At 43.7% G+C, this 27537-nt stretch overlaps 1 protein-coding gene across 15 annotated transcripts in view; it reads left to right on the forward strand.

The window, feature by feature from the left end:
• FGGY (FGGY carbohydrate kinase domain containing) overlaps positions 1 to 27537 on the forward strand; it is a 447559-nt gene that overhangs the window by 6428 nt on the left and 413594 nt on the right. For 5 of the 15 annotated variants that reach the window (XR_008294918.1, XR_008294919.1, XM_053214147.1 and 2 more), the window contains exons 1-2: positions 11021 to 11107; positions 16395 to 16609. The exons of 2 other annotated variants lie outside the window; for them this stretch is intronic. Coding sequence is in view for 8 of the 13 variants with exons in the window: in XM_053214147.1 (XP_053070122.1) it covers positions 16409 to 16609 (201 nt within the window). In the remaining 5 variants the exon portion in view is untranslated. Of the gene's footprint in view, positions 1 to 8882; positions 9010 to 11020; positions 11108 to 13271; positions 13330 to 16394; positions 16610 to 27537 lie in introns of those variants that run through there. 8 more of the 15 variants (XM_053214150.1, XM_053214152.1, XM_027059043.2 and 5 more) reach the window with 7 other exon arrangements.

Consider the following 27537-nt stretch of genomic DNA (forward strand, 5'->3'; position numbering starts at 1 on the left):
CCTTAAATGTTTGGTAGAATTCACCAATGAAGATGTCTAGAGTTCTTTTTGTTTTTGGTTTTCTGTCAAGAAGAGGAAGAACTCAACTGATTTAATAATACAAGACTATTCAGATCATCTGCTTCTTTTTCAGTGAGGTTTGGTAGTTCCTGTATTTTAAGGAATTTGTACATATCTTCTTAGTTGCTCATAATATTCCCTCATTATTTTGATATCTGTAGAATCTGTTGTGATTTCATCTCCCTCATTCCTGATACATAAAATCCTAATACTGGCATCTTTTCTCTTTATTTTCCTGGTTATTCTGTTCAGAAATGTATTAATTTGATTGGTCTTTTCAAAAAAAAACAGCTTTTGGTTTTATTTATTTTCTGTAGTCTTTTTTTTTTAACTTCTTGATTTTTCCTCTGAAATTGTTTGTTTGTTCTGCTAACTTTGGGTTCCTTTTACTCTTCTCTAATTTCTTAAGATGGAAATTGAGTTATTTATTTGAGGCAACTTTTCTATTACATGCTTATGACACTATAGATTTATTGCATCAAGTGCATCCTACCACTTCTGCTATATTTTTATTTTCATTCAGTTAAAATACTTTATATTTTTTAAATGTCTTCTTTGATCCATGTGTTAGAAGTGTTATTCAGTTTCCAAATATTTGAGGACTTTCCACTTATCTTTTAATTACTGATTTATAATTTAATTCCATTGTGGTCATAGAAGGTACTTTGTAGGATTTGAATTCTTTTGGGGCGCCTGGGTGGCGCAGTCGGTTAAACGTCCGACTTCAGCCAGGTCATGATCTCACGGTCCGTGAGTTCGAGCCCCGCGTCAGGCTCTGGGCTGATGGCTCGGAGCCTGGAGCCTGCTTCCGATTCTGTGTCTCCCTCTCTGTCTGCCCCTCCCCCGTTCATGCTCTGTCTCTCTCTGTCCCAAAAATAAATAAACGTTGAAAAAAAAATTTATGAATTCTTTTAACTTCTTGAGACTATTTTTTGGCCCAGAATATGGTCTGTCTTGGTAAATGTTTGATGTGAACTTAAAGTATGTGTGTTCTGCCCCTTTTTGGATAGAGTGCTTTTTACTTATCAATATATCAGCTTTGCTGACTACTGTATATTACATCCTTGCTGATTTTGTGCCAACTTACTCCATCATTGAATTACCGAGAGAATGGTGTTAGAATCTCTGAGGATAATTATGGATATATGCATTTCTCTTTGCATCTCTATCACATTTTGCTTTATGTATTCGGATGCACTGTTATTAGGTGTGTTAATATTTAGGATTGTTAGGTTATCTTGGTGAATCATCCCCATTATTATTTCTTAGTTTCTGGGAATATTCTTGACTCTGAAATATACTTAGTTATTAGACCTGTAGTGTTTTGCTTTAAAATCTACTTAGTGTGGTAATGATTTAGCTTTCTTTTGAATGCTCTTTTGTTGCATATCTTTTTCTTCTTTTTACTTTTAACCTGTGTGTTTCTTATATTTAAAATGGGTTTCTTATAGGCAGCATATAGTTGGACTGGATAATGAAGTGAGGCCTGCTAATTTCTGCCTTTTAATTGGAGTATTTAGACTATATTTAATATAAGTATTCGTATGGTTTCTTTTAAATTTTTAAATGCACCCATCTAGCTTTTTCTTTTCATTTCTATTTGTTCCATCTGTTCATTGTTCTTTTTACTCTTTTTCTGCCTTCTTTTGGGTTTTTTTATAATTTCATTTTTTCTCTCCTTTATTGGCTTACTAGGCATAGCTTTTTCTTTTGGTATTATTTTAATGGTTGCTTTAGGGTTTACAGAATACATCTTTAATTTATCAGAGTCAACTTTCAAGTGGGATTATACCACTTAACATATAATATAGGAACCCTATAACAGTATGTTTATAATTCTTGCCTCCTAGCCTTTGTGCTACTGTTATTTTATATTGTACATTTTATATCTACATAGGTTTAAACCCCATGATGTATGGTTATTCTTTTAGTTTTAGGGAGTCAGTTATCTTTTTAAGACATTCAAGTAATTTTTTTTAAAGTTTATTTATTTATTTTGAGAGAGAGAGAATGAGTGAGTGAGGGGGCAGAGAAAGAGGGAGTGAGAGAATCCCAAGCAGTCTGTGCTGGCAGCTGGGAGCCTGATGTGGGGCTTGAACTCACTAGCTGTGATATCATGACCTGAGCCCAAATCAAGAGTTAGATGCTTAACTGACTGAGCCACTCAGGTGCCCCAGACATTCGAGTAATTTTTAAAAAGCCTTTATATGTACCCACATAGTTCCCCGTGTGCTCTACATTCTGTTTTGTTTTATAGATGCACATTTCCATGTGCTATCATTTTTTGCCTCGCTTCTTATGGTGCAGTCCTGCTGGTAATGAATTTTTTCATCATTGTTTGAGTTAGTCTTTATTAATGCTTCCGTTTTGAATTTTTTTTCCACAGGGTACAGAATTTCATTTTTTTAATTTTTTTATTTTTTTCAATATATGAAATTTATTGTCAAATTGGTTTCCATAAAACACCCAGTGCTCATTCCAAAAGAGGGTACAGAATTTTAGATAGAAAGTCTTTTTTTTTTCAATACTTCAAAAATCTTACTCTGCTGTCTCCTAGCTTGCATTATTATTTCTGATGAGAAAGCTGTTGTCCTTTCTATTTTTCTTTATTTCTTTCTTTTGTAATGTCGTCTTCTTTAATATCTTTATTTATTTATTTATTTATTTATTTATTTATTTATTTATTTATTTAAAGGGAGAGTGTGTGAAAGGGAGAAGGGCAGAGAGAGGGAGACAGAGGATCCAAAGTGGTCTCTGGGCTATAGCGGAAAGCCCAATGCTGGGCTTGAACCTACGAACCATGAGATCATGACCTGACCCAAAGTTGGATGCTTAAACTGACTGAGCCAGCCAGGTGCCCCTGTATTTTTTTTTTTTTTTTTTTTTTTCTTTTGGGCGATTGTCACCTCCCCTCCCCCCAAGCTGCTTTTAAGATTTTCTGTATCATTGGTTTTGAACAATTTGAATCTGATGTTGTCTTGGTTCAGTTTTCTTCATATGTCTTTTATTTGGGGTTCATTGGTATTCTTGAATCTGTGAGTTTGTAGTTTTCATCAAATTTGAAATGTTTGTGACCATTGGCTCTTCAAATATTGTTCCTTACCCCTTCTCTGTGCTCTGCCTCAGGGATTCCCATTTCACATATGTTGTACCACTTGTAGTTTTTCCACAGCTCACCGATACTCTGTCTATTTTTTAAGAATCTTTTCTCTCTGTTAGTGGTTAGTGTCTTATTGTTGTGTCTTGAAGGTCTCTTGTCTTTTCTTCAGTGTTGTCCAATTCTATACAGTAAGTTTTTCATCTCAGATATCCTGGTTGTCATTTTTAGCATTTCAGCCTAAAGTTGCTTCATCTTCCATTTCTGAACTTTCAAGTTCAATCTCTCGCCTAGCTTTCTGACATACGAGATACAGGAATCATAGCTATTTTAATATCTGTGGCTACTAATTCTGTCCAGTGTGTCAGTGTGAGGTCACTGCCCATTGATTTTTCTCATTTTGGATAGTATTTTCCTGTATCTTTGCATGCCTGGTAAATTTTGATTGAACACCAGGCATTGTGTATTTTACCTTGTTTTGTGCTAGATAGTTTTGTATTTTTATAAATACACTTGAACTTTGTTCTGGGGTATGAGTGAGGTATTTGCAAACCATTGGATTCTTTTGAGTCTTGCCCTAAGCTTTGTTAGGTGGGACCAGGGTTAATTCTTCTTCACTGCTGAGGTGAAACCCTTCTACTCTACTTAGTACCCTGTGAATTACGTTTTTCCACTCTGGCTGGTGTCAGTGGGCACTATTCATGGCTCCGTGTGAAGTACACCAATTCTGGGAGATTCTGGGAGATTCTGGCGCAAATGGTTTCCTCACATGCATGTGGTGTTTGGTACTCCTGAATACTTGAGGAGCACCCTTTGTAGTTCTCTGGAATTCTCCCTCTGTGTAGCTCTCTCTTTTCTTGTACTCTGCCCTAAGAAGTATAGCTTCCTGTTGTCCACAGACTCCTAGCTCTGTTTCCTCAATGCTGGCAGACTGCAGGGCTTGGCCTGGATTTCCTCTTCCTGTACCATGGTCCCACACATTAAGCTTCAGCAATTTCAGGACATTTCATTTTCCCTCCCCTTTCTGGGCTCACTGTACTTTCTTGCCTTAATGTTCAGGGTCCTGAGAACCCTCATTTCCTATATATGTATATTTTTAAAGTAGTTTTTGATGGGAGGGTAAATATGGTTCCTGTTACTTCATCTTGGCTAGCAGTGGAGGTCTTCAACTGGAATTTCTGAAGAAAATTTAAAGAAGGGACTATTTGAGGGTATGAGGAAGAGGTTTTGAAGTATCCAGGCACCAGTAATAATGGGACCACTTTTACTCCTTGATGTCTGAAAGGGCACAGTGCAGGAAGTAGATCAAAAGGAAATAGAAGACACCCTCCAATTAGGATAATTTTTTAGTAAAGGAACTATTTAGAGAGATGAGGGCAGCCTGAATCCATGGGGCTGAGAAAGTAGAATTGTTCTGTCCTATGTAAAGGGGTTAGGAGAGGAATGTTACCAGAACCCAAAAGGAGAAACTGTGCAGAAATCTGCCTTGAGAGGCTTTGTTACCTTTGTTCAAGAGATGCAGGTTGTTCGGTCCAAGGGAGCCTGGACCTTACTCTCCTTCCTTCTTGACGCCTTTTGCTACTGCTCTCCATTGTCCAAACCCAAGTAGAAGACAGAGGGTTGGGCGCCTGGAGATCCAGACTGTAGCCCTGGGACAGAGGGTAGGCAGAAAAGGATTGAGTGTATGGTGGGGGGGGGGGGGGGGGCAGGCAGGCTGAGAATAATGTGCACAGGAGTCATAACCTATAGATGCCTGGCAAACAGTCAGCATGGTTGGTGGTGCTGCTCACTGAGAGACAGGAGAGAAGGAATAGTATGTCTGGGAGAAGTAGGTTTGATGTGTGAGGGGGAAATGATGAGATTTCCTTCCCAAACTAGGAATACTTTTTCCAGGAGACTCCTCTATAACATCCTCCCTCCACCCCCCTGCCCCGCCCCCGCCCCCTTTGCCTTCATCATCTTAAATTATTGAGGAGGCTCTTACCAACATGGAGGAAGCAGACTTCATACAGCAGGTACCTATATAGTGATACACGGTGATGTATTTGTGGGGTGGCTTTAGGGAGAGTAGGGCGATGAGGTAGAAATCATTCAGGCTCAGTGTATTACCAGTCCCTTGGCCGTCTGGAGTTGGGCCTCCGTTACAGCAAAGTCTGTTGCAGACCAGGCTGACAGCCGAGGAGCTTGTGTTCTGCTAAACCAGCCACAGGATGGAGAGATTAAGAAGGGACTCAGTTACTGGTGGGTTGTGGGGGACGAAGAATGAAAGGAAGACTGTGTAAAGTCAAGAGTGATTTCAACAGACAAATCTCAGTGTATGTCGTTCACGGAATTCTGGGATGGTAGAACTACTGGCCAACTTTGAGGTTAGAATGAGGCTACTGTTAGGACGTTTAAAAGTATTCGGTGACCTGGTGGAAGGGGCATAGGACCGAAGTCCTTCTCTGATTTTTACTGGTTCTGTGATGGTGGCCAAGTGACCTTACTGCACAGAACCTTAGTTCCCCCATTTCTAAGTATGGATCCCTCCAGGGTTGGGGAAATTAGCAGGGTCACGTCATACTGTGCACAGATACTGTGCTTGGCAAAGAGTCAGCCCTCATGAGATCCAAGGTGAGGATTGGCTCAAACTATAAGTATGTTTGGGAAACATTTGGATTCATGTGAAGATACATCTTGATAAAACAGTAGGAAGAGGAGAGTAGTTGACAAAGGCTCCCTCAGAGCCCTCCTTTGGAGATAGTTTGGGAACATATTCAAGCTCCCTTTCCCTTTTCTCCTGAACAAATTATTCTGCTCTTAGTGTCATTGGATATTGGGCCACATGGGCCCCTGATTTGTCCCAGTATATGTTGCATCCAGTGGGTCTCCAGGCAGGTTTCCATGTGCTGGTAGTACAGCTTACCTGCTCTCCATACAACATCACATGGAAACATGAGTGTCTGAAGACCATTCTCATTAAACGTATCAAGTGCGCCTTATCCCTTTTATTTTAGAAAAAGCCATGGCATGGAGGAGCGCTTATAGGAACTGAAAACCTATAGTTTTGGAGGAAAGAAGACCAATAGGAAGTCACTAGAATCATCATAAAGCATTTGAAAGGGATAGCTCCCCTGAAAGGAATTAGGTGGTTTGGATGATCCCACGGGACAAAAATGAGGTGTGGAGGATGGGAGCCATACAGAGCAAAGCTCCACTCACTATCAGGAAGATCTCTCTTGTTACTACAGTATTAGCTGCTCATTGTGAACATTCTGTCAGCAGAGTGGGGAAGTTCAAAATGTCCTCCACGTTTCCACCACCTTTCTTTTCCCTAGGTGTCACTGCAGGAAGCGGGAGTTGGTGTGTGCTTCCTGAATCTTGTGTGTTAGGTCTTAGTACAGTACGTTGACCCTCAACCTGTCGCATCTGTCAAGATCACCTGGAGGGCTTTTACAGTGCTGGCTGTGGAGTTGCACTCCCAGGGTTTCTGAAGCAGTAGATGTGGGCTGGAGGCTGAGAATTTGCATTTCGAGTGTTCCCTGGTGATGCTGATGCTGTTCTGGAGACCACGGTTTTAGAACCACTGATGCTTTTTAAAAAAAAAATTTTTTTTTAACATTCATTTTTTGAGAGAGACAGATCGTGAGTGGGGGAGGGGCAGAGCGAGAGGGAGACACAGAATCTGAAGCAGGCTCCAGGCTCTGAGCTGTCAGCACGGAGCCTGACGCGGGGCTCGAACTCACAAACTGTGAGATCATGCCCTGTGCCGAAATTGGACGCTTAACCGACTGAGCCACCCAGGTGCCCCAGTGATGCTCTGTCTTTAAGAAAAACAGAAAACAAAAAACAACAACAACAAACTAGTACAAATGTAGTCTCTAAGAACTTGCTTTTTTATTTAATAACATATCATTAACATTTTTCTTTAGCCCCTTTCTCATTGGTATTAATAGCTCCTTATGTGGAAGTTTCAGTAAGTCCCCTGTTAGTAAACATTTCATTTGTTTCCAGGGTTTTTGTGAGTGTGCTTTTGCCTTAACGAAAACGTGTTGTAGTGTATATTTTTAATGTATATCTTTTAGGTGAGCCAATCCATCAATTCTTAGAAGTTAAACTGTAGGGGAGGGGTGCCTGGGTGGCTCAGTCGGTTAAGCGTCTGACTTCGGCTCAGGTCATGATCTCACGGTTCATGGGTTCAAAACCCCCTGCATGGGGCTCTGTGCTGACAGCTCAGAGCCTGGAGCCTGCCTCTGATTCTTTGTTTCCCTCTCTTTCTGCCCCTCCCCTGCTCGTGCTCTTTCTTGCTCTCTCAAAAATGAATAAACATTCAAAAACATTACCAAAAAAACCCTGTAGGGTAGAAGGGGAGATTTCAAAAATGGATAGATAGTGCCAGATTGTTCTAGAGAAGGCTGAACCCCTTACTCTCCCACTAAAAGTGTATGAAACTACCTATTTTCCACACACTCCTGCAGAAACAGGGTAATATCAAAGTTTTCTATTTTTGCCAACTTGTTACATGAGAATTTATGTTGTTTTGTTTTGCATTTCCTCCATTATTTTGTGAGGCTGAGTGTTCATGTGTGTTCATTGTATTTCTTTTTCTGTGAACTGCAAGTTTGTATTCTTTGCATCATAGGAGGAGGGAACAGAATGAACACAGGTGCCAAACATTCATTTAAGGGATGGCTAGTAGCTCCTAGGGTTGTTGTATAGGGGGTTGAGATTGGGGAGAGGGGTAGGGAGGTAGGGAGGTGAGGTTAGAGAGGCAGGTGGGCACTAGAGCTTTGAGGTCCTTGGGGGCCAAATAAAGAGCTTGGGCTTTTTTGGGGCAGAAGCAGCATTGGTTCAGTCAGTAGTTTGAGTTTGTCCCATAGTTCTTGGTAATTTTGACAAGGCATGTTTGCGAAATGGCACCATCCAGCTCCCCAAGTGTAAAATGTGACCTTCAAATAACTTGTTCTTTATGCCTTTCACCTTGGACCTAAAATCCACTTGGTCATGCTTCATAAATAGGTAAACACAAGAAGAGGCCAAAGACCTCGGCTTCTGGCTGAGCATGGTCTCTGGAGGAAGGAGTTTTGGAAGATTGTGTTGGGGGAAGGGATTTTGTTGCTCTAGCTAATACTGCCCTGAGCCTTTCCTGAATTTGCTGACATCTGACAGCAGTCACTGAAGTTGGGGGTTCTTCTGTTGTTCTAATTTGAGTGACTTTTCTTGGAAAAGCCTTGGATTTCAGCCAATATGCTAATGATAAGAGCCTTGCTTTGAAGGTCTGGTTAGTTCTGTAGAAAATCAGTTCATACTTAATTGTGTCAGCAAATCAACAGCCTCTTGGAGAAGAAAGTGACAGAGGGAGAGAAACTACATATATACTTAAATTATTCAGAACTCAGAGGTCAGGAATTCACGTTCCAAAAAGAAGAGTCCATGTAATAATAAATCACTGAGTTTGTGTACAGTTTTCCCCGTTACGGGCTTAGCTTGGTAATTGGCATATTGAGGTTACACTATAATAACTTTGCATTTATAATCAGTGTGCCAGCCGTCACCCTCTTTCTGCCCGTTTTGCCATTTTTCTGCTTCCAGGTTCCTGGCATGGGAGTGTGAGACTGTTGGGCTCGCGCTCTGAGTTTTAGTGAACTCAGTGTAAACTGTATTTTTGGAAGATAGACCGACTCAGATGAGAAAACCCCTTGTCCAGGTAGTTTCTCCATTTTCTCTGCCCCCCCCCCCCATACAGGTGCCTGGTCAAGGAGGGAGATTGTCCTGAGGGAGAAGCCAGGGGCCTCACACGGAACACAGGCTTGCTGATCGTGCTTCTGGAACTCTCCAAGGGCAGAGTGCCTAGAGGCTTTTTATTTTAAAAGGTATTTGACTCTAGTATACATTAAAAATCTTCCCTCTCCCCCACAACCCGGTACTTGCCCCGTTCCTAGGTTACCCTACACTGTGTTGCCAGTAGGCAGGTACTAGGAAGTAGCTAGTAGAACAAACAGTCCATTAGTATCTCACATTTATTAGTATAGCATTTAGGGTGACATAGTGTTTCTGAATCAGAGCAGAGAGAAACCATTTCTAACGTTTGAGTGTCCCAGAAGATTTCACAGGAAAAACAGACCTGGAAGGGCATTCTGAGTTTGCCCAGGATAAAGGCGCCTTGTTTAGCACAGAAAGCCACGTTGTAGCAGGGACAGTAGCAAGAGCCCTGCGCTGGCTTGGACAAACTTGAATTTGAATACAGCCTCCTTCGTCTCCTGGTTTTGTGGCCATCCACTGGAGATCGATCCTCACAGAATTTCAGCATCCTCGTCTGTAAATGGGAGACACAGCACATACTTGGATGGGTGTTCTAAATGAGGTGTCCCCTCTCCCTTTCTGTGTGGAGAGAATAGCTTGGTGGGGCGTCATAAAAGGCTTCTAAGGAGTTGCTTTATCGGATCCCAGGGATTGAAAAGAAGAGAGAGTCAGCAGGGTTTTACAGAAGAGGATGTGGGAGATCCAAAGTATCATCTGCTGTTAAGGCGGTGTTTGTTGTTGGAGTTTGAGGATGTCTTCTCATGAGTCAGATTTTCCGTCCATGATTTCTTTAGGACCTGTTCTGTGCATTTGTCCTCGACATGGTTGGATTTTTTTTGTATTTGTGTCAGCTGCTGTGTCCTGCCTGTGTGGCTTGTGGAGGGCGGTGGTTTTGGTCATCATCCAGGACTGGCTCAGTTTTGATCCTGTGGCTGCCACATTGTGAGGCAGACATGGGGGTTTGGTGAGTTCTGACTTTTTTTTCTGCCTTTGGGAATCCATCTTTGAGTTGAAAGAACAGCCAGCCTTTCTCCTGTCTGATTTAATACTTTACACCTCCTTGGATACCTGGGGCTTGTACTTAAACATGGGCTTAGTTCAGAACATGAAGACCCTCAGTATCCTGACAAATCCTGACTTTCTGATCTCGTGGTTGGAGCAGTGATGCAAACAGCAAGCTGGTACTTCGTCTTGCAACCATCATCTCCGCATTCTGTGGAGAAAGGTGGTGTTGGGATAGGACGCTTGGTCCCCAGCGTGTGGCGAGGGTTCCGGCAGCAGCAGCAAGCTGTTTTATTGCCTGGGTGTGTTAGGTTTTGCTGGAAGCACAAACACCGGGAATAACTTGAGTCGTCACCATTTGATTTTCAGAAGTCAGATTCTTAGGTTAGATTGTCAGCTCTAAAGCCAGAGATCCTGTCTCTTTCAGCTGAAGAGTCCTAGTGTCCTGGCACAGAGAAAGTATTTAGTATTTGCTTCGTTTACTGGGATTTGACCTGTTAGAGTGAGAACACCCGGGCAGGGGCGGGGTATATTGCAGGTGTCCAGAGGTGATCCGGTGTTGGCAGGGACATAATAATAGTCCTCACGATTGGAGCTCCTTACGGAGTGTGTGCCACACATCAGGTGCTGTGCTAGTCGCTTCAGTTCTATAATCTCAGTTAATCTCGTGAACATACTAGGAGATTGGAGCCATAGGAGACAGTTTTTCACCTTAAGAGGAAAACTGGTCACGAGCAACCTGTACTGTTTTCTCCCGGGGGTATTGTTGGTGAAACCACTAGGCATCCAGTTGTTATGAATTGCCAACTGTTATTATTGCCAAATGAGCCCTTTACTTCCCATCCGAAGCCTTCTTGCCATCTTACAGCATGCGAGACTCGTTTGAAGTGCTGTTCAGTTCTTTCTGTTAGAGGGCTTCCGAAGTGGACAGGCATCCTCATTGCTTATCTCTTTCTTTCCAAACTTACCAAGCGCCTGCTTGCAATTTGACTAACCAAATAAATAAATTGTGTGGAACTCATGTGCCTGAGCTCACAGCAGAGTCCCGAGATCAAAGTTGAAAGAGGATATTGAGTTCCTTCTCAGATCCCTGGGACACTGTTTCTGTGGACACTGTCACCTAATTGATCCTGGTGGAGTGGCCTTTTTGAAGAAATAGGACTGAAGGTAAGCTCCTTCACTCTGGAGGATTGTAGTCATAGGAAACAATATTCTTGCTATTAGGTTGTATCGGGGAAAAGGAGGAGGAAAGATACAAGACAACCCCCAAATGAGGGGTTTTGGGCACAATATTTGTAGCCTTGACACCCTTCTTAGAATTACTGAAATAGTTTTGCAAAGAACTGCCTCCCATGTTCATGTCCCTCTTCCTTTTTCACCCTGCATTTGAACAACTTGCACATTTGTTGAAGAATCAGCCGTGAAGCCTGTGGTTTCCTGTGGCATATTTCTAATAATATTTATAGAAGCTATTATTTAATGAGCCATCTAAATATTTATCATAGGAGCGGTCTTTTGATCATGAATCGGGGCTAAAAATGAGTCCCGTGCATCCTGGGGGCTTGGACAGGAGGCTCTTTCTGCCCTGTGGAGGATCTTGCAGACTGAGAAGTTAGGTGGCCCAGGACTTGTGTCCAGCGCAACCTGAATTTCTCTCTTTTTCTTTCTCGTGGCCCCCACAGTCCATGTCCTCATTTTGCCTGCCTGTCACCCTCCCGGTAGCCCTAATAGCAATCAGAGTTTTTTTTAGAGCATTCGTCTTTGCCTAAAAGAATGAGATGGTACCAAAGCTCTGACCCCCAGCATTCATAAAGTGGGCTTTGCAGCCATTCCAGCACAGCCTCCGGTCCCAGCTCCTCAGGTTCTATGCTATGTGACGTGAAACAGACTCATTGCTGAGAATCTCAGTCTCCTTAACTGGAACAGGGGCTCACACTGTCCGCCTCACGGGGTTGTTACAAGGATTGGATGGAATCACAAAATCATGAGGGTGATTTGCAGAGCAGAGCTTAATCATTGCTACTTGTTGCTACATTTGTTGTTGATACAGTGATTGAAGAAGTTAACAAAGAATTTTGTTTTCGGTCGTTAGAGGTTGTTGTGGAAAGATGCCCACACTTGCTGTAGAAGCCGAGGTTCATATCTACAGCTCATGTGACTTGGACGAATTTCCCCGTCCCACTGAAGTACAAAATGGTGATGGGTTTACCAACTCGGTTGAGTTTCATTTGGAAGAGATTAAGGCATGTATGCAAGTGCCAGACACACAGGCGGATCCTAATCCTTTTTTTTTTTTTCTTAACAAATTAGAAAATGGAATGTTTTCAATTTTGCAGGTATTTTATTTTTTCAGGCAAAGGTGCACGGGATACAGTTTGGAGTACAGGACACAGCAGAGAGTACCTGCGACCCGGGAACAAAGGGCACAGAGCGGCAAGACAAGGGATATGAGTTGCAGGGAATTCTCTGGCAGAGTTTTTAAAACTCTCAGGGTCGAGTTTCAGGGAAGCCGTCCAAGGGCTTGAACTTAACTTGCTTCCCTGCTTTCGGGGTCCAGGTGTGGAAACAATCACGAAGAGATCACTTAAAACTATAGTAATGGGAAACATGGTGAACCTGAAATATTTAATTTGGCTCTATTCCTTAGAAAAACATGAACTGGGAGGCGTGTGTGAACAGTGCCAGGAGGTATGGTGCCCTTGTCCCCGTGGGTTTGACTCTTTCTGACCAGTGCTTTGGTAATGTGGTCTAGAAACGGGCGGTTTGCCAGAGAGAGGCAGCCTGACATTGGGGAAGGGGCCATCTCTGAAGGGGGGGCACCTTGAGTTCTGAATCAGCCAATCTTAGACAAAGTAGGCAGGGTCCTTGGCAAATAGGCATTTAGTAGATGGAGGAGAGTCAGGCAGTATAGCACCCCGAGAATGGTTAGAGACTTTGGAGCCACAGGGAAGGGGTTTGCTGTCAACTCTATTACTTACTAGTGACATGATCTACTGCAGCACGTTACTTGACCTGTCTAGGACTCAGTTTTCTCATCAGTAAAATGGGGATGATACTAGGAATTAACCTTGAAGGACTGATGTCAGGATTAAACGTGGTATGGTAATGTAAGCAAGCTGTTGAACAGAGCACTGGGGACACAGTAGACGTAGCACCTTTTATTATTCCCTAATGATAGGCTTTAAAGGTATCCACTGAGTCACAAAGACTCAGGTTCTTGCTGTGTGCCAGGCTCTGGGTTGGTACTGGGGGTAGCTGTGATCTGGGCAACATTGGAGTTGATAATTTAATAGTAAAGCTCCACCCTTCTTAAGAAGAAGTAGGAGCTCTCCTGAAGGGTAGATTCTTGCCTCTTTAGTGAGGACATGGGTCCAAAAACCAGAACTGAGGTAGGTACGCCCTAGGTGTTTCCAGAGTGGAAATCTGCCTCTGGATTTTGCTGGAAATAAATTGGACTTGTGGGTGGTGGGTGATAAGATGTTGCACTCCCTGCAGGGGAAGACGGAGACAAAAGTGAGCAACCCAGGCTTGCGGAGCTGGGCTAGCAGGAATGGCGAGAAGCTGGGGGATGGCTGGCCAGTAAGGATGAGCCGGAATGGTTGTATAGACTCTTGATTTCCTATTTATTTCCTTGTTTCTCTCTGAAATGTTTCGAATAGCCTTGGGGAATTCTAGCCAAGGGCAGAGGGCTCTTCGCAAGCCAGGATCAGTGTTTGGAGCACCCCTGGGCCTTTACGCTGGGGACAGTGAGAAGCTAAAAGGGAATTCCGAGTAAAGAGGTTGTGGTGTGGTCAGTAGCAGGGAGATGGAGGAACTGGCTTGGTCAGTCTTCCTCCTATTTGCATAGGAAGAAACTTGAGGTAGCTCTGAGCCAATGCAGGGCCCTGTCTTGTCCTCCGCTCATAGCAGGGTGCCCGTGCCTGGCGCATTCTGCATTTCTTTGAATATCAGTCATGGATTACAAGATGCATTATTGTTTCATGCATCACCAAGAAAGAAAATGCTACCACTTGATTGTAAGATGCCACTGATTATAGGATCCACTGATTTTAGAGAAGCAAAATGAAAAAAATGAGTGTCTAGAATTAATAAAATGTGGTTGTAGGCATTCAGTAAATGTTAATTGGATGAATGAAGCACACAGAGATTAGAATCAAGACAAAACACTCGTGCGTATAGGTATGAAATTAGGAATTCAAACTATTAAAGCATGAGGTTCATCCATGATTCCTATTGATTTCACTGATCTAGCTGCTCATTCAGGAAACATTTATTGAAAGCTGATTATATACTAGGAACTAGGGATACAGAAATCAATAAGTTCCTTTTTTTTAGGTTCAGGCCAGTAAGGGAGACAGACCTGGAACCGAAAACAAATCCTATTTCACAATGGTTAGGTTGTAAAAGAAAGCAGGGACATGGTACTCTGGTGGCAGCGAGGGACAGGGAAAGGCAAGGATGTCTTTCCTGAAGGGGAGATGGTTGAGCTGGAAGCTTGCAGTGTGAGTCTGTGGCCACCAGGCTCACAAGAGAGGAAGGTGTGAGGAAGGGAAGGGCAAGTAGGAAGCCCTCGGTGGGGCAGCCCTGAGGCAGGGTGAGCCCTTGAGAACCTGCGAGGAGTCTCAGAATGTCTGGGGTTGGTGTAAGACCTGGTGGGATTGTGTTAGACATGCCTGACAGCAAACGGGGAAGCTCGTGGTGGGCCTGGGATGCCATGCAGGACACCATGCTGTATTTCAACCATCCTGGGTCCCGAGAAAGGGCCCCGCAGAGGGGTGGCTGCAGGGAGAGGTGTGGAGGGGGCGCTGGGCTGATCTTTGCTTCAAATGGAACAGCTGCACTTTGACTTGTTTCACTTAAATTTTGTGTGAGTCATGGCTTGAAGAACACTGAGGAATGCGTGGCTTGATGTCTGGTGCTATAGATCCTGTGTAGCTCCCAAAGCATGTAAGCGAGGAAGTCAGGCTGAGAAAGCGTGGAGGCTGGAGCCTGGGAGCTGTTCTCCGAAGCCCTGCTGAAGGTAGCACGTGTGCTGGCTGTGGCTCCCCAGCACCGCCTCCCTGTTTTCCCTTCCACCTGCCAGGGAGCCTGCTAGCCCAAGGGGGCAAACACCATTGGGAGATCACTGTGATTAAGTCAGAAGTGGTCACTTTTCATGAAGCTGTTTTTGAATGGGATAAATATCCAGGAAGCAGTAACTGAACATCTGCGGGCTGGCTGCGTTTTAGCATCCCCAAGTGTGGCTTTGCCAGGGAAGCATTACCTTTTTGAAATGGATGGGCTCAGGCCACTTTCTTGGTTGAAATGAGATTCCCGGGTGCAAAGACTGCCCCGGGCTCACCTGGGGAGTTGTAGCCTGTTCACCAGCGCTGTTGTCTTGGGGGCTTGTTCTTGCTCTTGGAAAGGCTGATCTGGGAAATGAAAGTCGCTGGGAGATTTCTGTGTCATGTGGGCTAATCTGACCAGAGGGACCTAGAGTGGTGATGACGGCCAAGGAATTCCTGAGTGTTCTCTGGTCAGATTTCCTTGTAACTCACAAGGGGTCTGCAAAGAAAACAGACGGTCTCACAAATTCCTGATCCTGTGCCCTGAGAGGCTCCTTCCCAATTCTCAGTCTCTTCATGACTCGGCTGCAGTGTATTTGCCTCTTCTCCAAAGTGACCCTGCAGGCTGTTAAGAGGGAACGAGGGGAAGGGCATGCATGGGACTTGGCGGTACCACATGGGAAGTTGTGGGTCTGGGCTGCCTGTGAATGATGCTGCTGCCTCTCTTCATGTCTAAGAGACCTGTTTCCCCATCAGTACAACGTGTGTCATTTACTCTTCCTAAGTGTGTGGACCTGCCTTTAAGAGAAAAGTGACGTATCTCTTGGAGTCTCCTCTGATGATCTATAAATTCGGATGACTTAAATAGACTCCTTCTGGGGTTGCAGTGAGGAATATGGGAGGGGTGCATGGACTTTTCCCAGTGCTTGGCATGTCACAGGTGCTCAGTAGGTAATTTTTTGAATGAATGGTTGACAGGGTAGATGAGGTTCCTTTTTTGTACTGTAGCCACTGTCCTCACTTTGATTCAAATTTAATGAGAATAAATACATATCTATTAGCTCTAGATTCTCTGGATTCCACACCCCCTATTTACATGTAAAGCACTTCTTACTCACTGGGTATCATGCCTCTGCTTAAAGAATTGTGAGATTGTAGCTGCTTCACATCTGACTTCCTTCCAAGAATGGAAACTCCATGTCTAAGGCCTTGCCTATCTTGTTGACCCACCACCCAGCTCAATGTGTCCATTAGCATTCTGTGACCACTCTGCACTTTTGTTGGGTGAACGAGGAAGCAAATGACCACCAGTCAGCTGCACTCCTTTTATTTCCACTTTCAAGATGTTTTATGCCCAATTTTGTAGACCTACTTGGTCTTAGTGTGGTTTTTGTCCTTGATCTCTGCAGGTGGAGGGACCGCAATGCCCGGGGGAGGTCAGGAACCAGGGAGCTACTACGTGGGTGTGGACGTTGGAACGGGCAGTGTGCGTGCGGCTCTGGTGGACCAGAGGGGAGTCCTTTTGGCTTTCGCAGACCAGCCAATTAGCCAATGGGAGCCTCAGTTCAACCACCATGAGCAGTCCTCGGAGGACATCTGGGCTGCATGTGGTGTCGTCACAAAGGTATGGCCACAGCTGTGGCATTCTACCCTTGCAGATGCTCCCCTGCCCTCACCTGCTGAGCATGTCTCTTGTACACCTGGTGTCAGGGACAGTGTTGGGGTGCTTTTGATACAGGCGTTACCTTACGGGAGCTCATAGGCTAGTGACAGAGATCAATAGACAGCTAGACTATGACTCAAGTAGGTGCTGGGGGCTAAGTGGCTATGGCTGGAGCTGAGGAAAGGGGATCTCGGGCACAGGTAGATGGGACAGATGTGGAGCCTGCAGATGATCTGGTCACATGTGACCGAATGTGGAGGAAGTCACGATAATCATAGCTGACACCTGCTGTGCCTTCAGGTGTGCCCAGTGCTGTGTAAACCGTGGTAGCATGCATCGTGTATGTGAATCCTCACAATGACCTTATGAAGGTGGTACTATTACGACCCCTGTATTATTGAGAAGGAAATAGGCACAGAAAGGTTAGGTGACTTACCCAATGGTGAATGGTTGACAGGGTAGATGAGGGGACTGGGTTCATGGTGGGACTGGAACCGTAAGCAGGCTGACTCCAGAGCTGCACCCTTAGTCACTGAACTGTCCTGCCTTCCAAGTGGACAGGTTGGGGAGCCTCATTTTGTTCAGTGGCAACAGCATGTGCAAAGGTGCAGTGGCATGCACATGTGTGTTTTGAGGAAGCAAAACTTTGAGTTGTGCCAGGCAGATGTTGATGTTGAGTGGCCTTGGATTGCAGTCAGCCTGCTGATGATCAGGAGCTACAGAGATATTTTTGTCTGTTATTTTTTTTGTTTGTTTGTTTTGTTTTGTTTTTTTAGAGGGAAAAATAAAGTCCTGGTTTCTCTCTTCTCTCTGTTCCTAGTTTTGTTCCTTAAATATTCATGAAGGGTTTGGTAATTTGCAGATGGACAATTCACCATTCTGTCTGTATTGATCAGTCTGTTTAAACTTTAATGAGCTCTGGGCTGCTGTTAGTGCCCCCAGAGAAGACGGCAGAGAGAGGAGGTGGGGGTGGGCAGCGCTGGAGCATTCTGTAGGAATAAAAGTGGGGGCATGTCTCTTCTGCCTGTTTAATTTTCCTCTTCCCTCCTCACTCTTGGCCCCCGCCTTGGTGAGAATCTTCTACTCTTTGCCCTTGGGTCTCCTTTGTTCTTCTAACATATAGCCTTTCTTGCCATTAAGGAAATTGTCAAGAAGAAAATATAATCCCCTGATGAAAAGCTACTTTAAAAAAAGGTCTGGTCTAAGTACAGCTTGGTTTAATGGTAGATTTTTAATCATCTCCCGGTGCTGGCCAGCTCATCAGCTGTTTGAGCACTGTGAGCCCCCATGAGTGCCCTGGGCATTGGTCCTTAGTGAGGCTATTGCACTGAGGCTATTGGGATAAAGCTCTTGGGTCTCAGGCTGTCCCCTCACCTGGAGTATGGCTGTGTGACTGTGTGCCAGAAGCCATGGGATAAGCATGACACGTTTACTCGCAGCTCATGGCTGGTATGAGGTTTAGAGAGGGAAGCATTTTTATATTCAGGAGTTAGCACACCATAGGGCACAGATTCTGGAGCCAGACTGTCTGGATTGACATCCTGTTTCCGACATTCATTAGCTTGTCTTCTTGCACAGGTTACTTCATGTTTCTTGCCTGAGTTTCCTTATCTGTAAGATGGGAAAGATGATTGTACCTTATCTGCAGCGGGTTGTTGTGAAGGATCAAATGAGTTAATGCATATACAGTGCCTCAACAGTGCCTGGAAATGAGGAAGCACTGTGTTTTCCTGTGGTGGTGGTGATGGTAACAGTAACGGAAATGGGTAGATGGTGCAGGACAATGAAGTAGGATAAAACGCTGAAACATCAGAGTCAATTAGGGAGGTACCTTTTGGGACTGTCTGCTCACTCCCTGTCTTTAGGGTTCTTTGTATGTAAGATTTTGACAAGCGCTGGTATAGGGCAAAGGGTGATGTAAAATACATCCTGTCTTGTGTCTTCTTTTTCAAGGACTTCAGGGAGTTAAGAGCTTGAGAGCAGTTGTTCTCAAGCTGGGTCGTTCACACTGCCTGAGATGGTTTGCCTCTTAGTCAAGTTAATAAGGACAATAACAACAACAACAATAAGATGATGATGATGTTGATGCAACTACCATTTCTCGGGCACTAATTATGTTCCAGGTACCATGTTGGAGACTTCACATCCATTTATGCGCACGACAGCCTCTTGACGTAGTTTTTATTCTGTTTCAGAGCTGGAAGGAATGAGCTTTGAAGGGTTAGGTAGCCAGTCCAAGGTCACATGGTTAATATGAGCAAGGGGTGGATTGCAGCTGCCCCCTCATGCTCTGCTCTTTGCCCCTGTCCCCAGCCTCATTCCACTCCCCATGCTCCCTGCTTGGAAATCATATTAAACTACCTGAAGTGTTTTGAATTTGCCACTATGTGGGGAACCTTGACCTTACCCTGATTGTTATCTTAACCATACTGAATTATAAGTGGCTTTACCTGGCTGTCTGCTTATGTGAAAAATGTGTGTCCCTCGCAGGGGTCATGTCTTGTTGATCTAAATTTCCCTAGAGTTCCTTGCCTGTGATATGCCCAATTCATATTTGTGGAGTACATGAATGAATTAAACACCTCTGTTCTTTTCTTTTCTTTTTTTTTTTAATGTTTATTTTTGAGAGAGGGTGCGAGTGGGGGAGGGGCAGAGAGAGAGGGAGACAGAGATCCACAGTGGCCTCTGTGCTGTCAGCGCAAAGCCTGACGTGGGGCTCAAACCCACAAACCTTGAGATCATGACCTGAGCCAAAGTCGGACACTCACCTGACTGAGCCACCCAGGTGCCCCTCTGTTATTTTTACTATCTGACATGTTCTTCTCTTCTTTACCTGCCCAACTCCACAGGTATTTATAAGGTAATCTTAAGCATTATTTCCTCCTGGGAGCCTTCCTGGATGACCTCTGACAGCCCCTGCTCTCCCTTGCCAACCTCAGAGGAAAGAGAGGGTGAGCAACCCCTCTGTGCTGCCCTAGAACCCACTGTCTTCACCTGTCCTTGCCACATAGCATTTTATCTGGTCCTTAACAGGTTTCATTGTACTTGATGATGTGTTTGGTCGCTTTAATACCATCACCCCTGTATTTGCAGCATCTAATATGTTGCCTGGCACAACTTTGTTGCTCAATCAATGGATGTTGGATTAATGTTACTTAGAGCTACAAAGAAGTAAACTCTGGCATCCTTTATCTTGCTTAAATGTTGCAGTGACTGTGTGAGGTAGACTGCCATTCTTTGTTTTTGACACATGAGGATATTGAGGCTCTGAAACTAACAGGTATTAGAGACAGGATGAGACCCCTAAGGAGGGGACTCCAAACCCTAGTCTTGGTTCTCCTACTCCTGCTGCTCCTAAAACTGGTGGGTCTTTACTGGGTCGGTACTCACATGTCTAAAAAGTGCTATGGAAACACACAAGTCCTAGAGGTATAGACTGTCCCTGATTTTAAGGGCTTAGATCTCTTTTTGGAGCCACAATCTTAATCCTCCCAAGGAGGTGAGAACATATCAAGCTTGTGTATGATTAGTACCAGCTTCCATTAGGAAGAAGGAAAAAGAAGCTGCAGGCATCAGTCAGCCAACAGGCATTTGTTGAGTGTTATTTAGTATGGACACTTTGTTTGAGCACCTGCTATGTGCTATGATTTTTGCTGAACTGGAGTGTGTCTAGAAGAGGGCTATAACGAATTCTCTGCCCCTAAGGATGAAATGGTTCAGTTGCATGGAAAAACCCAGCACCTAGGAAGCCAACAAAGTATTGTTTTGTTCTAAGTTGCACTAGTTATATGAGTAATGGTTGGAGGGAGAAGGAGCAGAAGAGGGAGTAGCCCATGTGGGATTGAGCAATAATGTTAACCTTTTACATTTGTAGAACCTGTGAGGTTTACAAAGCTCGTTCATAGCCATTTGATTGTCATACAAGGTAGGTGGGGCAGGGGTGGTTGTTCCCATTTTACAGTTGAAAAGAAAAACTGAGACCCAGAGAATTGACCTTCCCTAAGTCACCCAGGAAGTTGGTGACGAGCCTGAACTCAGGTCAGATCTCTGCCTTCTTTCCATCTCCAGCACCACATACCTTTGTTGCTTGTCTGGATTAGTGTGAGAACCTAACTGATCTCATGTATGGGCTTCCCAATCCCGTCTCCTTCTTGGAGCTGGGATGATTTTTATTTCAAAGTTTGTTTATTTTTTGAGAGAGAGTGAGAGAGCGGGGGCGGGGGAGGAGCAGTGCAGAGAGAGGGAGAGAAAGAATCCCAAGCAGGCTCCGCACTGTCACCACAGAGCCCGATGCGGGGCTCGAACTCACGCACCGTGAGATCATGACCTGAGCTGAAATCAGTAGTTGGATGCTTAACTGATTGAGCCACCCAGGTGCCCCAGGAATGATTTTTGTTTTTTAATGTAATCTGATCACGGCATTCTTTTGCTCACCACATTTCAGTAGCATCAGACTACTATTTGGATAGAACTCCAGGTTCTTAACAGGGTCTTCAGGTCCTGCATGATTTGGGCTCCACCTACTTTCCTGGTCCATCTCATGATGCTTCTCTCCTCTCCCTGCATTCCAGCCACACTCTGCTGTCCTGCCCTCAAGCATGCAGTGCTCCCTCTGGCCTCAGGACTTGTACACGCATCCTTCGTTCGTTTTTGCCTTCTGCCAACATCTCTAATCCCTCTTCATCCTTGGATTCATGCTATTCAATAATACAGTAGTCTCTAGGCACATGTGGCTATTTAAGTTTGTTAAAATAAAGAACAGTTTGAAATGCGGTTCCTTGGAAGCACTCACCACATTTCTGATGCTCTGGAGCCATGCATGGCTCATGGCTACTGGATTGGGCAGCACAGTGACAGAACATTTCTATCACTGCAGGAAGTTCCGTTAGGATACTGCTGCACTGAATCTTAGTTCAAAAGTCAGTCCTTCCAGGAACAAGCCTTTTCTCTCAATATCCCCTCCAAACTAAGCTCTATATTACTTACTGAATGTTGTCACAATACCTTGTACTTTGCCTTCAGAGAACTTCATGTGGTTGGGGAATCATCCCCTTATGATCAATAGTCATCAAATAATAAAATCATTATATAATCAAGTAACATAAATGAGGTAAATAATCCTACATTTTTTGAATTCATATCTGTCTTAACTCCTAGATTTGATGTTTCAGGGGGGTGGGAACTGCGGTTTGCTCACCCAGGTCCCAACATCCAGTAGACTCAGGAAGTGTAAGAAGAATGAATGAGTATAGAAATTGGGACCTCCCTACTCTCAGTGAATTGAGGAAGGATGAGATTGAGGAAGGGTGAGGGGATGGCAGCTGAGGGACTCTGGAGAACTTTGAGAGGATCTTCAGAGCCGAAGGAATGGCATGGGCAGATGGTTTCCAATAGGAGGAAGAGGGGAGACTGCAATCCATGAGGAGGCATAGCCGTAGTAGCTGGTTCTGAGGCCAGTAGGGAGTCTTCTGGAATCATCCTGAGTGTCACATTGACCAGCTGATTGAGGATGGCTTGGAGGGAACAAAACTAAATTCAAGGATGCCTGTTAGGAGGTGGTTTCTTCTAATGAAATGCTAGAGGCTGGGATTCCTTTGAACTATAAGCTCTGGGAGGCTGGGACTATGTCTGTGTTGTTCAGCATGTATACTCCATGCTGGCACATACAGGTGTTTGATAATTTCCCTTTAATAATGAATGGCTGGGTGAGAATGTTGGCAGAGGGATAAATGGGAGTGACAAGACTGACTTTGGAAGGAAGATCTGACAGGACTTAGTGGGGAGGAAGGAGAGGGAGGCACTTTCAGAGTTTCCCTTCTTAGAAGCAAGTTGGTGTCCCTGACATAAATGGAAGTGTTTGGTCTCCATTTCCCTACTTGGTCTTCAAGGGACAACACCACACCTAAGCCAAGATGCTGTGTAGGTCATGGTCCGGGGTTGGATTTATGCATTTTACTAGTCACTAGGGTCGATTTTGTGAAATAGAGTATTTCCAGGGGTCTTGCAGGTAACCTGCTCCCCACACAGGCTGTATCAGCCTGGTCGCTGTTCCCATCTCAGGGCCTTTGCACTGGCTCTTCTGCCTGCCTGCAGCGCTTTGCCACCAGATTTCCACAAGGTCAGCTCCTCATGTCCCTCAAGTGTCTGCTCAGACCTCATCTTCTCAGTAACTACCTTCCTCTTTTCTGTCACTCCTGATCTCCTTATCGTTTTCTGGTGCACTATATGTACACTCTATGCTTTACTTGTATCAGCTGTTGTCTGTTCCTAATGTAATCTCCAAAAGAGCAAGGTTTTTTTTTTTTTTTTTTTTTTTATATATATCTTATTCTTCATTGTTTTCCAAATACCCAGAAGAGTGCTCAGCCTGACCCTGGAAGAGGCTTGATTATATTTGCTGACTGATTGAACGTGTGAGTAATTGAATTGTGTAGGCAACAGGGAGTGATGAGCCTCAGGGAACCAGGGATTTCATAACCCCACACACCCTCAAGGCTGACAGAGGCACTCAAATCAAGATTGAAAAGAGTACGGTACCAGCCACAAGACTCAATTGCAAGCTGCACTCTGTCTGCGAGGCCCTAGGCTTTGACCCTGGCTCCAAATAGAGCTACAGAAAAAGCCAGGTATGCCTCTGCTCCTCCAGTTCTCAGTTTGTAGGGTTTCAAAGGAACACTTGTCTCCCCACCCAGTATGGCAGAGCCTGCTGATTTAAAACACATGCAGGATTGAACTGGTTCCCACCAGCAGAACAAAGCAATGCACAATCCCTTCATCCCTTCCCCAAATATTTGTTTGCTGCCCCATAGCTACGAGTTGACAGTTGTGAGACATGGACCAGGTTACCAAATGAAGTTGCAGAAATCTGCTTCTCTGGAAATTCTTTAGAAGAGCAATGTGCTTTTTCTCTAGCTGGGGAAATTCCCTTGATGCCAAGTCTTTGGGTGAGTTTACTGGACTGCTTTCTTCTTCCATTAATAAGAGCATTAAAAGGAATCCTCAGGTCAGCAGGTCAAGTCCCAGGGACCTTCTGGGTAGTGTAGCTCTGATAGCCATCTTTCTGGGATGGTTTAGATGGGGGTGGGGTGGGGTGGGAATAGGGTGGTCCTGCTCCTGGATCAGCATGATCATAAGGCATTTTTGTGTAAGGTTGGATGTGGCTACCTAACCAAATCAGGTTTATTTTGTTTTATTTTATTTTTATTTTTTTAACGTGAAATTTATTGTCAAATGGGTTTCCATACAACACCCAGTGCTCATCCCAGCAGGTGCCCTCCTCAGTGCCCATCACCCACCGAAATCAGGTTTAAATGCATATCACAATTATCCTTCTAGTTCCTTGTGATAGATTTCTATTGTAGAGAGAAGAGGTTGAGCCTTTGTGACTGAAAGTCCATGAGTAGGATATGGTACTCCGTAGGACTTGAGAGGGGTTCATAACATAGATTGAAGAGAATACTTTCTTTGGTTCTACTGGAAGGTTACTCCCACCATAATAATTTTAGGAAGATTTGAGTTTATTCAGTCTTTCCAATCACTCTTCCCTTGGCTTACCATTTTTATATGCGCTTACGTGACACAGAGTGTGCTATGCTTCGTACGTAACAAAGATTCCATGAATATAGTTAATAAGGCATTGAGCGGGTTTTCCATCCTACAAAGGTTTACTGGTTCCGAAGCACTTTTAACCCAGTAAACTCCTTTGGTCTTCACCTGGGAGATGACTCTCACTCTCAGGAAACTGAAGGTCAGAAAGGTGTTGCAATTAGTGTAGGCTTTCCTGATCCGAAGATGGTGGAGTTGAAACTCAAAGCTGGCTCTTTTGATACCATATCTCATATTCGTTTCTATTCCAAATCTGCCCTATGGTATTGAATTTTATTGTCTTCTGCATAGTCTCACCCATTTCCCCTTTTGACTAACTGCAGTCCTGTGTGAGTTGGGCCTGTACTCTCTGGGCACAGAGGCCAGTAGGGCCTCATGGCAGGTAGAAGTTAGGGCTGAGTTATCGATTTGTTTATTGAATCCACATGAGTTCAGAGAAGATTTGAGGCAGCTGATTACTCTAATAATGGCTGCAAATTATTGTACACCATAATGCCAGATGTTAGGCTAGATGTTAAGCCAATCATACCTTATTTTGCTGAATTCTCATAACACAATTAAGAGATGGAGGTAGGAGAGCCCAGTGGCTCAGTAGGTTAAGCTTCCGACCTCGGCTCAGGTCATGATCTCACAGTCCCTGAGTTCAAGCCCTGTGTCAGTGGGCTCTGTGCTGACAGCTCAGAGCCTGGAGCCTGCTTCAGATTCTGTGTCTGTCTCTCTCTGCCCCTCCCCTGCTCACGCTCTCTCCCTCTCAAAAATAAATAAACATTAAAAAAAAAAAAAAAGAGATGACTTTCTTAGTGCAATGAAGGAGGCTGGTTTTTTGGCTTCCTAAAGTCCTATCAACTAGTAAGTGGATGAGCCAGGTTTCAGACTCAGGCGGTCTGCACCCAACATCATTTATCTTAATCATTGCCTGAAGATTTCCAAGCCAAGTTGGAAATGCATTCCAGGAAGAAGAAGCCACGTGCCTATACATGCTATGGCGACTTGACCCAGCAAGTCAGGAGAGGGATTGGAATGGCTGGAATTGTGTGACTCACACTCAGTCACATGGCCAGAGTGGCAGAACTAGGGTCTGAAACCAGGACTTTGTGACTCGCCACGCGGCCATGCTGGACAGGGTTTGGTCCTCTCTTGTAAGTGTAGATCAATCAGTGTCCTGAAGGCATGCAGGGCATTCAGCTCCTGCTGTGTGGCAAAGGTATTGCCACCAGTCACAGATGGGTCACTCACTAGCAAATGTTCTCCCCCAGGATACTAAATTATAAGTCTGGGGTTCTAAAACAGGGGAAGGGAAGAATTGTGTATTTTAAATGGGGATGGACACTTTTGAGTTGACTTTTGTGGGATTTACAAGGCTATCATCGTGTTTTAAGATAATGGGAAACCATGATTATGGTCAGTCATGCCTTTTCAAAAAAGGAAACTGTATGGGGCGCCTGGGTAGCTCAGTCAGTTAAGCGTCCGACTTCGGCTCAGGTCACGATCTCGTGGCCCGTGAGTTCGAGCCCCGTGTCGGGCTCTGGGCTGATGGCTCGGAGCCTGGAGCCTGCTTCGGATTCTGTGTCTCCCTCTCTCTCTGCCCCTCCCCCGTTCATGCTCTGTCTCTCTCTGTCTCAAAAATAAATAAACGTCAAAAAAGGAAACTGTAGAAACAAAAATAAGAAATAGAAATAATAAATCTATTAGTTTATAACTTTAAAAATTATATAACAAAGTAAAAAATCTGTCTCCTCCAACTGTAGTTTCTGCTCTCAAAGGCAATCACTGCTAACAGTTTGTTGCATACAAATTGGTCCCTGGCTTACGATTTTTTCACACTATGGTGGTACCAAAGTGGTAGGCATTCCATGGAAACTGTACTTTGAATTTTGAGTTTCGATTTTTCCTGGGCTAGCCATACATGGTATGATTCTCTCTCATGACGCTGGGCAGTGGGCCCTGCAGTTATGAGGGTAAAGAACTAATACACTTCATACCATTCTGTACCCATACAGCTGTTCTGTTTTTCATTTCCAGTACAGCATTCAATAAACTACATGAGATATTTAACACTTTAGTGTAAAATAGGCTTTGTGGTTGGTGATTGTGCCCAACTGTAGGCTAATATAAGTGTTCTGAGTACATTTAAGGTAGGCTAAGCAAAGCTATGTTGTTTGATCAGTCAAGCGTATTAAATGTATTTTTGACTTAGACTATTTTCAACTGAGGGTGAGTTTTTCTGATGTAACCACATCCTAAGTGGAGGAAGATCTATATACATTTGACCTTATTTAGCACATATCATGGATATCTTTCCATTTCATCTTTAGCTCAACCTTTTAAAAATATTTAATGGCTTGAAGTATAATTTACATACCATGATGTCCATCCATTTAAAATATATAATTCAGTGATAATTGAATTTGCACATTCATACAGTTATCACTTTAATCCCATTTTTGGACACTTCTGCTACTTCAAAGAAGTTCCTCTGGGGCTGTTTGTAGTCAGTCCCTAGTTCCGTTCATAGATAGCTGTTTATCTGCGTTCTATCTTAATAGCTATTCTTCTTTAGAAATTTCATATAAATGGAATCCTACAATGTGGATTTTTTTTTGGTGTGACTTCTTTCATTTAGCATAATGTTTTTAAGGTTCATCTATGTTGTACTTTCTTGCATTTTATGGATATGCCACACTGTTTAATCATCTGATTAAATTCGTTTCCAGTTTGGGGATATTATGAATGATGCTACTATGAATATTTACATATAAGTGTTTATATTGACATACACTTTTTAATTTTTTACTTTTTTATATTAAATATAATTTATTTTCAAGTTGGTTTTCATTCAACGCCCAGTGCTCATCCCAACAGGTGCCCTCCTCAATACCTAAGAAATAAAATTGCTAGGTTGTGTGGTAAGTTAATGTTTAAAAAACTGCCAAACTTCTTTCCTAAAGTGGCTTTATTTTACATTTCCACCAGTGATGTATGAGACTTCCTCTTTCTCCAGGATTTTCTAACATTTGGTATCATCAGTCTTCTCCGATTGTGATTTTAGTTCTCATTTTCCTAATGACTGATGATGTTGGGCATTTTCCATGTACTTTTTGGGCATTTGTTTGTCTTCTTTGGTGATGTGTATATTTAAATCTTTAGCCCATTTTGTCATTGGGTTGTTTGTTCTCATTATTTGAGTTATAAGAGTTTTTTATTCTATATATAGGTCTATTATCAGATATATGAATTGCAAGTATTTAATCTGTAGCTTATCTTTTCATTTTCTTATGGTTTTA

This window comes from Acinonyx jubatus, chromosome C1 (assembly GCF_027475565.1).
Source record: "Acinonyx jubatus isolate Ajub_Pintada_27869175 chromosome C1, VMU_Ajub_asm_v1.0, whole genome shotgun sequence".
Lineage (NCBI taxonomy): Eukaryota > Metazoa > Chordata > Mammalia > Carnivora > Felidae > Acinonyx > Acinonyx jubatus.